Consider the following 17,640-nt stretch of genomic DNA (forward strand, 5'->3'; position numbering starts at 1 on the left):
CTTTCGGGTGTTTAAGTCATTTGAAGTTCGTTTCTACATCCCCCACCCCACCCACCCCTTCCAGTATATTCCAGTTCGATATTTCGTACATGCTTTTGCTTGTTTTGATGATGTTACTTTTAAGTGAGACTTTTTCTTTTGTAGAATGATACGGACTTAAGAGGTCAAACTAAAGACTGTTTTATATACTGTATACACTTCATTAAAGTCTGTTGCACTAGCCCATGCAAGCTCATCCTAAATGAAGTGTTTTGAGTTTTATTTTATAAAGAAATTATGTTGGGTTGAACTGGTGAATTCAGAACATAAAGTCTCTTATGCACTAGAATGGAATCAACCCCATCACACTGTTGTATTCTCAACAGGAAGATTGGCATCTGCACCATGAATCCACAACAGTGATTATTAATATTTCCTGACTTCTGGGACAAGCAACTTCCACAAATGAAAAATACAAATGCAAGAAAAAGAGAGTAACAGTTGAATTTAATATTCACTCTTATCATATCCAAAACAACTGAATGGTACAAGGAAATATTTTGTTAATACAGTTTTTCTCTGTGATTATAACAATGACCAAAGGGCAAGTTCTGGTAAATGTAAGCAGCTGTATTTGTGTCCATGATTTTTATACATTCAAAAATATGATGTATTACATGTAAGAACATTTTAAGTGTTTGTTTCCTTTATAATGATAAACCAGGTATTTATTTACTTAAAAAAAGAAAAGAAAAGAAAAAAAAATAAACAGAAAAACATGAGATAAAACTTGAAAAACACATTTTCTTCAATACCTCACTATATAATAGTAAAACAAAGTTCTTCACAATCAATAACAGAATTACTTCTTAATAACACTAAGTTATCAAGTACGTTTTTTAAATAATATATGATCTCTCTAAGTTGAAATAGGCAATTATGTGTCAACATATGGAAAACAAAATCAGACTTCAAAACTTTCTTTGCAAAATACAACACTGGCATTCATTCATATATCTGCCTCATTCTTCAACACATAGAAATACTACTTTAGTTAGCAATAGAAGACTGCATACTGTTCAAAGCCATTCACAACATTGTGGAAATATACACAATTACAGACATATAAATACACTGTAGTGCGGCACACTGTCAGACTCAGCACACCACATGAGAGCATCCCTTTCTGGAACAGAGTTTAATCTCCAGCGTCCAAGAACACCAGAGAGATGAATAAAAAACATTCACACCTTGGCTTTTTAGTTGCTACGATGATTGAGAAAGTTTCTGGTAAAGATCCCATTGTTAGTTCCCCTCTGGTGGTGTAAAAATACATGCTCATAAAACATTAGCAGATTTCATTTTCCCAATTCATAAAAAGCCTGACCAAGTAGTATGTAGATAAATGAAATGTCCAATCCTTAATTTCTTCTAGGCTACATATGTGTATACTTTCCTGAAAAAAAAAAACAACATATATATGAATTATTTCTCCCCATTCACAAAGAAAACATTCAAGTGTCTTTGCAATAAAATCTTTAATTCTTCATTCATTAGTTCTCTTTGACTGATTAAAATTGAAATTAAATTATTGTAGCAAATTATTCAGGTCAAATTTTTTTAATGGTGTATTTGTTGGTCAAAATGAATTTAGATACACAGTAAAATAAGATCTCTGTATTCATGAACATTTGTTAAGTTGGTGAGCTTTAATGACATCATTCTGTGTTAAGCAAGAATTTAAGCAATGATTTACCTGTCTTCTGGTGTTCGGGCTAGGTATTCCCTTTCTATTAACCCCTCTATCCTTTTCTTTATAATGACTGGACTGGGAAGGAAGCGAGCTTTCAACTGTTCAGTTACCTGTAATACATTCAGGTACATGTAGAAATGGACTTTCATTTTTCAAAGCCATGCATTTGTATAAAAGCTTAACATTTACAAACCTCTAGCTTAGTACATGTACTCCAAGTAGTAAATTGTTAAAAGTCTACACGGAAATTATGTGAAATCAGAGGTAAATCACTTGTTCACTCAACTGAGAAACTTGTGTGTACACTTGTTTAAAATTCTAATACATTCTCATTGGCATATTTAGAAGAACAATATCAGTTTACTATTCAAAATCAACAAAACCTGATTAAATCTTTAACAAATAAAAGTACCTCTGCCACTAAGACATTGTGCTGTAGCTTCTTTCTTGCTTTCATAATCCTTACAATGGCCGCTTCTATCGTACAACAGTTAAGGAATTATCTTCCAAAAGCACTACAGTAAGTATTTTCACAAGAAAATATGCTTTTATTATTAAGTCATTTTAAACAAACCAATATATCAACAGGTACTTCTCTATCATCTTCTAAAAACACAAATATTTTTTTAATAAATAAAAGGCTTTTTTCCCCATTTTGAGCAAACCAATGAATATTTGACAAAATATGTACTTGACATACTGTGATTAACATTTTTTATAGCTAAAATACTAATAAGCAGAATGTCACATAAAAAGGATATTCATGTTTCCTGTCTTCATCGACCTTCACCCTGGTCTCCTTTCTCTCTGGCTCTGCCTCCCCTTTATTGGCAGCCACTGAAAAAAAGAAAAAAATGAAATGTAGTCAGAAAATAAAATATACATGTACCACATAACCACAGGACTACATCAAAAAGCAGGTGGCTTTTTCATACTGCACATTAAATATTAACTTATAAACAAAGTTACGATTTTCACAAAAATTGCAAACCTGTTTGGATTTTGACTCTGAAAAGCTTGGATGTAAAGTGATCATTAACTGTAAAAACATGGGCTGGTTCTGCAAAGAAAAATAACTCTTATAAGTGTTCATCAAACAAATGTAGATAGTATGCAAAAAGCAGCTTCATTGGATAACTTTTTAAACAGTGTTGATCAAATGTCTGTTTATCATTTATTCCACAGTGCAGCTTGTGTATGGGTGGATTTTCAGTTGCTGGCTCATCAAGACAAAGATTATTCTAGAAATGCCCAAATAAAAATGGAACCTCTTTATGGGATTCCTTTTAATACCCTCTCATCTTTGATGTAAGTATAAAGTTTGGTACAATGTTAAAATTAGAGAAATTGTTACACTGAATATAACTCAATCAAATAAATATGGCATTCATAAAGACTCATGAAGAGTTTCATAATCATTGATTTTGGCAGGGTGAGTCTTATTAGATATGTCCCATACATATACACTAAATATACTCAGAATAATTCCTTAAGACCAGTATCTGTGCAACTGATTGCCTTACCCACTTCCTTTGTCTTGGGTTCCTTGTGTAACACTCTTTGTGAGACCTTTCCTACAGATAAGGACTGGATGGCTCTAATTAAATCCCTCTCCTGAATGTCTGTTTCATTCTTAATTTCCTGTTTAAAAGAAATCATTTCAATTATACATGTATATCACAGTTAGATCCCTGTACAAGAGTTCAATTTCACTCAAGACAACATAAAATTAATGCAGACTTTACTCAATTTTTCAATTAACAAAACTTGTCAAAGTTTTTCGTTTTACATGTACCTTAGTCACTGAAAATGGGTAATTGATAATGCATCACTGCAGTTACATTTTACAGTAATTGTTCTTACCTCAAAAGTCCACTTTTCACTCTTATTGAAGAGCATCAGTATACACATCTGATAAGTGGACACCTGCATGATGTGTTTACGGGGCTCTTTTGAGCCAGCACCAGCTCCCCCCGCATCGTCTTTCTTCTGTCCGTAAAACGCGGCATTCAGGTCAGCCGAACCAAGCTGAGGCTGTAGTGTGAGCATCCTACCGCTGTGTTTATTCAGATAAAACCTGAAATAAGAGATTACAAAAAGTTGATTTTCTGTTCTAGCTGAAAAACCTCATTATTATTTAAAGCACAGAATATTATATTCCCAACTTTATTCTTCAGATGTCATAACAGTAAAACTTGTCTTATCCTGATATTGTGTATTCTGAAATCTTGTGTAATATGAAGAAAGCTTCATATACCTAACTGTATTTTCAATTGTTTAAAATAATGTCTTATCTGGAATATAATTATTGTCTAATATATATAACAAATTTCTTCGGAAACAGTGGTAGCCAGATAAGATTTATTGCATTTGATTTTAAAATCCTTAAGAGAGAGGTGTTTTCCATGTTTCTTAATATGTCTGGACATGTGACACCCCTGCACCCAACCAATAAAATTCTGTGTATTTCTGATGTACCTTCTAAAGTTTTCAAAGGCTGTCCTTGCTGTGTGTGGTACATTGCATCGTGGGTTGGCATTAGGAGTGGGCCAGAAGCCAGTGGTCAACACTCGAACCACTAAATCTACACCTGCCATATTTACCTATAAAAAATAATGGAACACATATTTACTACATGCATGTATAAATTAGTGAAACATCACTTTGAAATATTTCATACAATTCATCCCAAAAACAAATTCCCTCATCCTTTGTTTATCTTCTTACAAGTTAACCAAATTCAAACTTTTCAAACTCACCTCAAGTTGCAACAAAAATGGGGCAGTGGATTTGATCTTATTTTTTTAATTTTCATTTTTCAAATTATCGATATCGTTGTCTTTTCATAAAAGAAGTTTATAACTCTATTGTAGTATAACTCTCAAAAGAATATTCTCTCAACTTCTTATGACAAATAAGGAAATTTCAATGTATAGCACACATGAAAATTCTTTATGTACTTTGTGAAACTAGTGTATTCTTTTGAGCAATCGTGAGATACTGTGCCCTCTTCTATTAAGGTATACATGTAAAAACTTTCAGTGACATAAAATAAAATCAAATTAAAGTACAGTGTGTATGTAGCACACAATGTCTCGTGTACACCTTATCACCTGCCTTCACCTAAAAATACAAACTTAATCCCAAACAAATGTGACAAGCATGCAATAATTTACTTATAAGCCTACTTTCAAAGATAAAGGAATACTCTGAAAATTTCCCTCCAAGAAAATATTGCATACTAATTACTATTAGTACCATGAATATGTATTTTTTTCAGTTGATAAAGAGTAGTTTCATAAAACAGAATACAATACAATTCTACAGCAATATTTAAATACATCTACATATATTTACAAGGGAAGATTTTTGTGTACTTACACTGGACATAGTTAGGGAGCCCTTGAATTCCTCCATGATGGTGTTGGAAACTGTCATATCCTTAAACATTCCCTCCAGCTTAGAAGTGAATTGACAACCACACTCAGTCTAAAACAAAATTTACCAGTTTTAATGAACAGAATCATTTTGTGAGTATAAGATCAATTCATGATTCTAGATTTTGTACCAATGAAATCAACATTTTTAAAAAAATATTACATACATGTTCACCATACAAAATGGCTTAAAAAACTGACAATCATACTCATCTCATTAAAAGCCTACAACCTTTTATTGTTTGTTTAACACCCCTTGGAGAATTTTTCACTCAAAATGAGATGCCACCACTTGCTAGTGAAAGGCTGCAAATTTAGACCTGTACTCAGCTCTAAGACCTTGAGCAGTGACTCAGAGGGATTTTTTTTAAAGCCAGCACTTACACCGACACTGGACCTCAGTTCATATGGTTTCATCCGAAGGACAAGTCTCCATTCTCGGAAATGGGATCAAAATCTGCGACATTTAAGATCAACCCCATGGCTCTAGAGCAATCACTCTAACCACTGAACCATGCAGGCCACCCACATGAAAAAGTCTCCCTCTAAGCTATATAGATGAGTGTTGCATATTGCATAAGATCTTAATTTTATTTTTGCATTTTTTTTATCATCTAACCCCAGCATAACTTAATGTGTATTTCTGAAATAATATTGCTAAGCCATGCCATAGCCATTTATAACTGAATAGATATGGAGGTAAAATTATATGAAATGGTATAGTTTATTTGCTACAATTCAATCCTTTCACAGAGTGAGAAGTCAGTGTTTGTACCTTGAGTTTGGAGATCATGTTCTTTTCGGAGTCGTCAGATCCACTCTTGTTCAGCAGGAGCCGCCGTGCCAGGTGCTGTTTGTAGTACCTCTCAAACACGTCCTTTTCTTGTAGGAAACGGAACAAAACCATGCTCTTATCTAGCACAGTCTCTATCTCTTGTTCTGACATCTACAACAGAAGTGTTATTTTAATGTAAATGTATTCACAACAGTGTATGGTCTCATAAATAATACATGACAAGTATATTTTTTTTTATTAGTACATAATGTTTGGGGCAACACTGTTGTAAGAAATATTTCTACTTTTTCTACTTAAATGAAAAAAAAAACCAACATTTGATAGAGATTCAGTGCATCTACATTTATGGCATATATGCATGAGCCCTAGGGCTGTGTATTGAGCCAAAAATTTCGATATGATACGAAACAATATTTTTTAAAGCGATATGCGATATATTGGATTCTAGAACAAGCCCATCAGAAAAGGCTTCTAAGTCACTTTAATGCATAAAGAACTATATGCGGTATTAACCAACATTTGCCCCCCAAAATCAAACTTTGATGGAGTAATATTTAATTAAGTCCTTAAACAGGGGAGTATATGCTGACTTCAAAGCACTGAATAATTTCATAAGTAATGTCATATGTACGTTGACGTCACAAATATGACGTAAATTTCAGTTTTTTATGAATTTTGCAGAAAAATGTACATATTTCGTCCATATTTTAAATAAAAGTCACCGAGCACATGTGTGTTCAGGATAAATATTTTGATATAATGTGTAGAATGATAATATCAATGAAATATGTCAATATTGTTACTGAACACACATGCGCTCTATAAATTTTAAAGCTTAAATTGTTGAAATTTTGTCCATTTTGTCCTCTTTCTGAAAAAGGATATAAAATCGGACTAGTTTGTGACCATAAAAACAGAAATTGTGAATACACTGCTCTGGAACTATAATATTTTCTGTTAACTTATATTTCTCGTACAATTTATTGAATTCAGCACATTTCAGGAAGTTTTCAAAATTTGACTTTTGTGGGGGCAAACATATGCAATATACCGCATATAGTTCTTTCATAACAATTAAGTGTTTTATTACCCATTTTAAAGTTCTTGTCTCATTGTCATTACAATTAAAACTTCAAATTAAAACTTTTAATGACAGTAAAATCAACATGTGTAAATAAAATTCTCTTTGTATTTTGTAATAATTATAAAAACTGATATATTTCCTTACAAATTATATAATTACTGAACAGTTTTAATTCATAAAAGTGAAATATAATCTTTGGTGATTGAAATTCCCATCTTTTTAACAGAATTAGAAGAAAAACTGTCTGTCCGATACGTATTGGAACTTATTTTTCGATACAATATTTTTCTTGAATATCGATACGTATCGATATATCAATATATTGATACAGCCCTAATGAGCCCAAGGATAGAAAAGGTTTGAAATTGATTTTAAAGAGGTAAAATTTATTTTAAATTTACAAGTTATTCCTTACCCCTTTTACTCCCTTCTTTAATTTCTCATCTATAAATAGCGATAAATACTCTGGGGATTTGTGGTTTATATTGATGAAGTATTCAAAGTCCTTGGAGATCATCTGTTTAAACTGTTTGTCATCACTGAAGGACTCATGCAGGAAGTGGTCAAACCGATCCTTAAGGTCCAGTAAACTCTGAAAAAGGTCAACAGTATAATGCAATACCTTCTAACAAAATATACATTCCTTGCAAATCTTTTCCAAATGTTGCTTATACACAGCATGTGGTTAATATTTAATATTCAAAACCGATGATATAAATTTCATTGATTTGAACCTTGTTAAATTATACAGTGATTTTACCTTTCATAATTTGCTAGTAATTATATGACTTCATATAACAAACACTGAAATGAACAAACCTGTACAAATGTTATAGCATTCTTGGAGTCCTCCCCTTCTTCTGATACGATGGCTTTACCCTGCTCCCTCAGGTATACACTTATACACTCACACATTGTCTTCAGACCCTCCGGTACACGGATAAATAACTTGTACATACAGGCCAGGTCTGCAAACAGATTACATGTACACAATCTGATTTACATTAAATATCAAGCTACAACTACCATTACTTAAGTATTATGGTTTTCCACGGATTGAAGAATACTGTATACAGGGAAATCTTAGCCCCGTTTTACGTACGCCCTTTCCCAATACTCACTGGTGGGTGAATTTACACAAATGAATTCAAATAACACAGTATAACTTCTTAAAACAGAAATATGACAGGACAAATTTAAAACAGGGCAAAATTGTTTGCAAATGTGAAAGAGCATAAAAAACACTTGGTGAAAATCACCCTGTAAAAGTAAGGTTTATAAATATAGTCCCTTAAGTTTGCCTTATTATTAAAAGATGATAAGATAAATCATTGAGAGATGTTTATTAAACAAACATACCATCTGTTTTATTGTTTTTGAGCATGTGAACCACTCCAGAATTTTCCATCTAAAAAATAAACATAAAATATACAAAATTCTTAGTTTTTGAAAACACCCCCTTTCTTACACATAAATTCTTATTTTTATAATCTCAATCTTCAAATAAAAATATGAAATATTTCTATTAGCTATTGACAAAGAATAACAAATTTTACCTCCACTATTGTCTTCATGTGTTTACTAATCAGCTCCTCTTCTAGAACCTGTAATTGAACAAGATATCATGTGCAAATGAACATTTTGATTTTTAGAATATCAAGCAATATTAATTATTTCTAATCATTATGGAAGGTTCTTTATGACAGAAACTAAAATTTATTTTAAGCTGATGCACCACAAAGTCTTTATGTACAAAGCGTTGTACCTCTATTTCTCTCAATGTTACAGTTTTTTGTAGCACTTTCACGAAAAAGAATATTTTTTGATATACAAAACTTGATATTTTCCCTTTTTAAAGAATAAGCTTATATCTTAAACTGACAGTAAAGAAGTTTTGTATTTCAGACACTAGCTAATCAAAATGCTAAGGATACAATGATAACAATAACACGAAGCTTTTATCTAACCTTGACTATCGGTTCCTCTGTACTCTTGTCTAAGTAATGTGTTGCTCTTTCAGCTTCCTCGTTTATCCTTGCTTCTACTTTCTTGATGTACACTGACGCACTGTTTTCACCCAAGAACTTTTGACTTTCACTCTGTAAAATCAAAATGGTGTTATTCATTGATTATTTTGTTTCTTGAATTGCATACATCAAAATTTTTTCTTGTTTTCAATATACTGTAAATCACTTTTTATTCGCAAGAACTTTATTTTCGCGAAATTACGAGTCTGTCTGCTCGCGAAAATTTTTTTCTCGCGTATAATTGTAATCTTAATGTTTATATATACAACAGAAACAACAGCTCGCGAAAATTTTGGTCTCGTTAATAAAAACCAAATAGCTTAGTCGCGAAAATAAGGTGTCGCGATAATATAGTGATCTACAGTATTTTTAGGGTATCACACAAGACCAGATACAGCACAATACTTTAGACTGTTAAAATTTCTGAAAGTTTTTCAAAAAGCCAACAAACTTTGGCCACATACACATGTAAAATGTGGACATAATGAGTAAGAACAAACTAGAACTGTCCAATGGGGACAAATACCCCCGCTGGGTTTTTCAGAGTAGGTGCCAATTCAGAAATATTTTATGGATTTAGTAAGTGGTATTCACTATTGTCTAATAAAGTGTCTGCCACAGCATGATAAGCCCATCAGATATTGTTGATAATCATAAATTGGTTAGGGTGCAAGAAAATTAAGTAACCTTAATTAACAGATTGACACAGATTTCAATGATCTAATTTCCATTTCTTATCATGTTTAAAATATTGTACATACATCTCTAAGAGACTTACAGTGTAGGGATTAATTAAAACAAATAATACATCATATAATTCTAAACTGGCTGTGTTAGAGCTTAACAAATATCCATCTGCAGCTTTAAATTGTTTATTGCAATATTATGAAATAATGGAAATGCTACAGTCTAATAAAAAAAATTCAAAAATTAATTACCGGTATTCTTTAGACTATAAAATTCAAGTGAGACATGACTGCAATTTGTTGCAAATATATGAAAATTGAAATGTAATTTTTTTTTCAATGAACACATATATATAATTACTTTTAATTATATCATACTGTACAATACTAATTCAGTTTTAATCATACACTAAAACATCAATTTGTTTTAATTACATTACACCAATTGAAAGATCTTTATCTGAACTACAGCCACAAGAACTCTTAATTAACACAAGCAACTATAAGGCCATTTCTTTTTACCCAACTCCCAAGAGGTAAATTAAGATTAGATCTAGAGATGCTCTTGCAAGTTAACTCCCGACAATGAACTCATTAATTTCTCTCTAATTTGACATGCACATTTCTGCTATCAAAAATTCTCCTTGACCAGTGCTTGATAATTATGCCCATGGGACAAACTGAATTCCTCTCAAATCATTAACATTTGTTATAGAATTTGCTGTAAAGTATATGATAAAAAATAAGTTTTTACTTAATTTAGCATTTTTTAATAAGCCTAGGATACAAATATATTTTTTACATTTTTAAGGATTATGAAATTTAAAATTTTAAAGACTTAGTTTTTTTAAAAAAATCACTTAAATTAAAGGTCACAGTGACCTTAAAATAGGTCGTGACACACCGTCTACCCAAGATGCATAAATTGTCAAAGTTTGATGATTGTAAGTCTAATAGTTTTCTAGTTATGACCCAAACAAAATCACAAAATAAAAAAGAAAAAACGCCTGTAAAATGCAGAAAAATCATCCAATCATGATGAAAATCCCAGGTGCACACCTTCATATGGTGAATAATAAGTGTATAAATTTTCAGACAAATCCATCCAACACTTTCTGAGAAACGGTCCGGACAAAATCTTGTCTACAGACAGACGGACAGACAGACAGACGGACAGACGGACATGGTGATTCCAATATACCCCCCTAAACTTCGTTTGCGGGGGTATAAATACCTTGTAAAATTCTGCTGACTGTTCGAGGAATGGTCTCTCAAAATCTTCTTCATACACATTCCTGGAGTCAATACCAAGTACCATCAACATCTGGCATGCATTCTTCACTGCTCCCCTGCAGATAAAAGGTGTGAATAAAAATTAATCAAAAAGATAAAATATATTTTTAAAAAGTTTTTAACATAGGGCATCTTGAACTCAACCCGTCCTTTTTCTGACAGAGTTCCTTTAAATGGACAAATTCTTTTCAAAAGATAGTTTAGCTATGCACTGTAGGGTTTTCAACAAAGGGACAAAGCTAGGAAGCAATTCATTGCCATTTAATGATCATTATATGTCAATTAATTTTATCTTTTCACTTCAAAATTACGGAAAGTCCTGGGTATTCCTGCTAAGGTTGCTTTAATTCAATTCATTTTATCTTAGGAATTCAGAATAAGACATGCCTGTTTAGTTGTCTCATTTTCAGTGTCCTTTCTTGTTGGAATGGAAGGATCATTTTTATCAAAATTTGCTCAAGTACCTGAGTTACTTTCACTTTGAACACTTTCTCTTCAAAAACTATCTGTATTTTTTTTCATACATGTATTCCAATATGAATTCTTTCATGCTTGGTGCATGTTAATTTTTTGCCACATCCTACATCTTACATAACTATAATGCTTATTCTACCTATCAACAACTTCTCCTCTGCGTTCCTTGGCCACCATTTCCAGCAGTGTGGTGCGTAGATGGTCCCTGATCGTGGGATGTCGTACCACCTGGTCCCTGAATATCATTAATCCCAGGTTGTAAACGTTGTCAACATTGTTCTGTTGTACATATACACGATCCTAAAAAATATCACACCAATTCCTGATTAACCCTTTAAAAAAAAAATCATTGAAATTTTCTTAATGCTTAGTTATTTGGAAAGTTGGAATACTACATTTTTAGAAACATACAAGTTCTAGGAAATTAAGAGTATATATATGATAGGACTTTAAAATCATTATCTTATTTCTATCCTCAAAACAGATAACATCATACCATATACATCAGAATATCCCTGATCATGACCATTGATGTTTGGTGGTCGTTCCATGCGGAATTCAACGTCTGCAGGAAATTATTGTTGAGTGCTGCCAGCACATCTTCTTTAACCTGATAAGAAATTATATTAATTATGATCAAAGTAATACTGTCATTAGAACTTGGAATTTTAAGTGAATGTCGGTACCATGGATACACATTAGTCTAGATATTATTTTTCTCCTTAATGGCAAAGTCATTACATTGCAAAACACTTACAGCTGGCAAATTTCAGATCTACTTAAATTTTCTTTTCTTTGCAGTGATTTCGTGAATTATTCATTTAATGTTGTGATTAAACAATCCACTGGACTGAATGATGGAGTCTTAAAGTGTATTAATCTGGAGGTATCAATTTCGACTTAAATTCCCAAATTTTATAAACATGCTTACACTTTGCCACTAACTTCATTTCATCTATTCTTTTTAAGTTTTATTTCAACCTAGAACAACTTTGATTCACTTTGTTGTCTCATGAATATCCTTTAATACTTTTTTTTATACCTTTGTTACTAAATGTTCAGTTACAACATCTCTTAGGCCAGTATACAGTTTCTCTCCATGTTTATGAAGCACCATGGTGTATGCATTTCTGTATAGTTCCTCAAAACTTAAACCACTGTTGTTTTTCTTTTGAATTTCTTGAATTGCATTCTTTAACAATGCCCATATGTTGTTCACATACTTTTCATCCATAGTCATCTGAAAATAAATAACAATGAACATCAGTTCGTATTTTCAAAATTCAGAATGAAAAATAACTAAAATTACATTCACTGAAAGCACTTTCAACAATGTCAATACTCAGAAGTGCCAAGTTGGGAAAATTATAATTGCGCGTTTTCATGTTTACAAACATATTAACGCTCAAATTCTAACTTATCCCGATGAAACAGCGGATTGATACTTTCATATTGACTAAACAAGACTTACTGGGAACGCCCGAATTCTCATCTTTGTGTCTTTCCTGGGTTGTTGTCTTAGGCCACTCATTTTTGAGAAAAAAAATCGTCCTGGCTGAATATAACGAGATAGTCTAAATGTCTCCACAGAACAAGTTTAGAGGATTGTTATTGACTAAAATGATAGAATGCATCTATACGTATATGATTATGCATGGTAGTGAAAATATTTCTGCCATATTTTTCAATATTTAAGGTAATTCATTAGTCTGTATATCAACATTCATCGTTCATCTTTTTTTTTGGTTGACCTAATGACAACCATTTTTGTGTCTACGCTCAAGAAAATATAAAATTAAAAAAGTCATCAAGTAACATTAAAGAACATTTTTATGTACAGAAAGAGTTAAAAATTATTTAAGCATGCAGTAAAAATTACTACTTTAAAGACATTCAATGACCAGAGTAAATTGTACGTTTTCTTTATTTGGCGTAATAATATTCCAATAAATATGGCGACAAAAGGTTATTTCCGTTATATTTCTTTGACCTCGGTGTCATAACGTTTCTCCATTCTAATAATAGAACAACTATTTATAGCAAAGGTTTCCCTCGCAGTGTTTATACATAAAAAATACATAAATGAATAAATATACATTCAAAACAAAATAATAAATAATAATAAATAAATGAATAAGAAAAAGATAAAAGAAAAAATATTAATTATTAATTAGCTTTAAGACAGGGTAGATATAAACATATTTAATTGACCTTTTTAGACACACATCTTAAATTTATGTTGAATCCATCTTATAGAATGAAAAGAAAATACAGAAATATAATCGTCGAGAAGAGGTAACTTTTTGTGCGTTTTAATGGTGGTGGGGATTCTCGAGATTCCCTCTCTTGGCCACAGGCACCTGACGAATGGATGGTGTAAACACCCCCCACCCCAAGCTTCTGATAATTTTCGTTAGACAAAAAAACTTATCAAAAATACACGATTCCCTGGTCTATCATTCTTATATTTCGATATCTGATATAATAAATAATTTCTATTCATAGCGGTATATACCGTATATAGGGCCAATCTCTAAATCATAACAAAAGCGGAAAATGATATCATATCGAAATATATAAAGTATTTTATTAACCCTTTTATCATGCATGCTCCACAAATATATGTTCCGGAGAGGTTCTGTATCATGACAATTGTTCAAGGTTATATATATGGTCACCAGGTTGGTCTTTTAGATTGTCTTCGACAGATCTAGATGCACCTACTGGAGTGATCAAAACCAATTTCTAAATCACACAGCTCTCCTCTCTAGGTTAGAAATTAAGTCTCTGTTGCATTGTACTGTTCATGGTTATGATGGTGACATTCACAAACTGTGACTTACTCTTCTCCCGTACCCAAGTTCCCTGTCCAGATGTCCCATGAGTTGTATCTTCCTGTGCCTGTTACTCCGATGACCCACAAGGCTTCCATCTTAAAAAGCTCCATAAATTCGACATTCAGATATACCGGTATATTGACGACATGTCTTGTCCCAACAAAATATGGAGTGAAATATGGACATAACGAACATAATAAAATCAAACTCGAAGTCCTGAAAGCAATAACATTAAGATCAGGACAAATAGGGACCTCTAAAACATTAGAGGTGTAATCAGGTGCCACCGAGGAGTAAACTTCCCCTGTCAACCGGGCATACCGTCCCGCTGTGTGTTTTTGTCAAGGCAGGATAAACAGGAAAATCCATAGACAATTCAGTGTGTTTATTGATTCCAAACTTTTTAATTACAAGAAAACTTTACAGGGCCTGTATATATCGAATATCTGCAACACAATCCTCCATCGTATCCATGTTCTTCACCCTATAACTATAGTCCTGCTAATCAGAATGGACCAGTCTATCAGATTAGATGCATGTTACAATCGCACATAAAAAGATTGATTGGCAATGTGAAAAAAAAAAACAACATAAATCCTTCTGTATTCAATAATCCTGAAGTGAAAACAGAATTAGATAGATTTCATATCATGAAAAGCAGGTAACAAATTGCCTTTGTTTGTAATGTTCATTATATGAAATGTATTTTAGAGGAACTTGGATTTAATTCTACAAGTGATTATCCAACTTATGCTCATAGTGCCCTTTCCAAGGAAGAAATTCTTCAAAATCGTATATCAGTTTTGAATATTTTTAATATTCTAAACAACCAAAATGAATTTGAATTACCAGATCTATATTGGATTCCAAAAATTCATAAAAATCCGTACAAAGATACATGGATGGTTCCAGTAAATGTTCAACCAGACCTATTTCTTTACTCCTCACTAAGGTATTTTAAAGTAATAAACAGTAGTGAAGGAAAATTTCAAGAGTACTGTGCAACAATATATTGAAGTTGGAGAAATCAGATGTGGATACTTTAAAATTCCAAGGAACTTTTGGAAAATTTGAAATCACAAGATTTTACCACAATCAACAGCTTTTAAAAAAACTTTCAACTTTTCATCTTTATACACAACCATTTCACACGACGAAGTCCAGGCTATTTGATATCATTGACAGCTGCTTTTTATATTAAAAAAGGACCTCGTCAACTTATTTACCTTGTCATTGATCATTTGCAAAATTATTTTGTTGAGAAACGTTTAGATTGTACTCACAAGTACTCTAAAGAAGACATTAAAAAGATGCTTGATTTCTGATTGACAATATCTATGTGCTTTTTGGAGATCATGCAGGTCTTCAAAAAAAATCAATTAGAATTTCAATGGGTACCAATTTGCGCCAAGTTATTAGAGGACCTATTTTTTTTGTATTCATATGAAGGAAAAGTCCACAACTTCAACTCGATATTTAGATATCGACGACGTATTATTAATTAACAATGGTTGTTTCAATTCTTATGTCGATTGATATATCACAGTGAGCTTGAGATGAAAGATAACCCAGAGTCTGACACATCTGTTTCATATTTGGATATTTTACTTCAAAAAGACAAGATAATCTAACAACTCAGCTTTAAAATAACCGTGACGACTTTAACTTTCAATCGTCAACTTCCTTTACTAATGCAGCAACATACCTTCATCACCTGCATACGAAGTTTATACCTCTCAGTTGATTCTATACTCAAGGACATGCTCGATGTTTGTACAATTTTCAAAACAAGGTTAATTATTGCAAACAAGGTGATGAAACAAGAATTTCAGCAGTCTCGTTTAAAGTCATCATTTCGTTAGTTTTGTGGTCAATACAATGACCTTGTCAGCAAATACAACTTTATTTATCATTTAGTCACATGCTGACAAACGTTTTTCATACTAAATGTTAAGCCATCATATATGCACTGAACTGTCTAAGATTTTTTCTGTCATTTCCCGATCATGAAATTGAGCAAAAAAGGCGGGTGTGACCGGTCAACTGAATATGCTTACTCCTCCATGGCACCTGATCCAGTCTCTGATGTTTTGAAAGTACACGTACGTGTTTGCTTTGCTCCTACATTGTATTGTTTAATGGACTTTTGAGCTTGAATACTTTTTGTTATCTCCATATTTTTTTCATAACTTAAAACAAGACTGTTGATATCCTCCTAGGTTTGTTTATCATTTTGGTTGTCTCCCAATCTTATTATTCGCTATTCAAGGGCATGTACGATCAATTCTAAACCAAGGCAGGTTACTCATACAATATTTAATATTGCATGGATTTCAGCAACCTCGTAAACAGACAACAGTCCGTAATTTCTAAGGTTGTTATAATACTAGTAATACTAGCAAAAGTAATATATTACTGGGTCGTATTTGGGCTTGTTTCAGACCAATTATTAGGTTTTTGTTTTTGTATTGACTTCAAAATGTTTCGTTTACTTGAGCAGTATGAACAAAACATAGGCATCACTCTGGGTGAGATCAGTCAAAAGGGGATACTGACTCCTCCTGGACACTTTTTTCTTATTGGTGCGTGTTTAAGCCCTGTTCACATATTTGTATTGTTTGTAGTTTTTATGAGATCGAACACTGTTTGTAATCTTCACCCATTTTCACTCTCTCAAGTGTCAAGTATGCCTTTTGACTTCATTTCTCTTGCATCTTCGTACATTAAAAGCAGACGGCGGGTGTGACCGGTCGGCAGAAGATGTTCACTCCGGATCCCACCTCTGATGTTTTGGAGGTTCGTGTTTGCTCTGCTCCTGTTTTGTATTGTTTTATAGACTTTTGATCTTGAAAACTGTTCGTTATCTTCATATGTTTCATGTACAAAAATATCAGTTTCATCCATACTATCCATACATTTTACGCATGCGTTTATGGAACATTGAGGATGTGGATCATAGCTATTTCATCAAATTTATGGTGTACTAATTATATACTTTGATTGTTTACTTTTGTTTGACGTCCCTGTGAGAAATTTTTATTCATAATAAGACGCTAACATATTTAGGGCTGACAATTTTGTCCTCTACTAGCCACATTGTGCCTTTGGGTAGTGAGGGATCTTTCTGACGCCAACACCTACTACCACAGGTGTGTTCCCATTTCGCCTTAACTGTGAAATTCAGGTAAGAAAAAGTTAAAAAGCACTAAGGCGAAATGGGAATTTTAGTATTTGTAAATATTATCACTTGGTTGATATAAAATTTAAATGATAA

General features: G+C 32.4%; 1 protein-coding gene across 1 annotated transcript; it reads right to left on the reverse strand.

Annotated features, from left to right (window-relative positions):
- Positions 1 to 469: 469 nt before the first annotated feature.
- On the reverse strand, positions 470 to 13,286 carry LOC134231084 (cullin-3-B-like). The gene is made up of 20 exons (XM_062712984.1): positions 13,001 to 13,286; positions 12,572 to 12,769; positions 12,026 to 12,139; positions 11,669 to 11,829; positions 10,997 to 11,111; positions 9,017 to 9,148; positions 8,606 to 8,653; positions 8,409 to 8,457; positions 7,869 to 8,017; positions 7,465 to 7,641; positions 5,945 to 6,115; positions 5,114 to 5,221; positions 4,211 to 4,335; positions 3,596 to 3,809; positions 3,256 to 3,373; positions 2,724 to 2,792; positions 2,494 to 2,569; positions 2,145 to 2,214; positions 1,736 to 1,842; positions 470 to 1,435 (listed from the first exon to the last, which is right to left on the reverse strand). The coding sequence occupies exons 1-20, from the start codon at positions 13,058 to 13,060 to the stop codon at positions 1,411 to 1,413; spliced, it is 2,286 nt and encodes a 761-aa protein (XP_062568968.1). The 5' UTR covers positions 13,061 to 13,286; the 3' UTR covers positions 470 to 1,410.
- Positions 13,287 to 17,640: the final 4,354 nt, after the last annotated feature.

Source organism: Saccostrea cucullata, unplaced genomic scaffold, assembly GCF_032062105.1.
Source record: "Saccostrea cucullata isolate Sc308-1 unplaced genomic scaffold, CSIRO_AGI_Scuc_v1 ctg109, whole genome shotgun sequence".
Taxonomy (NCBI): Eukaryota; Metazoa; Mollusca; class Bivalvia; order Ostreida; family Ostreidae; genus Saccostrea; species Saccostrea cuccullata.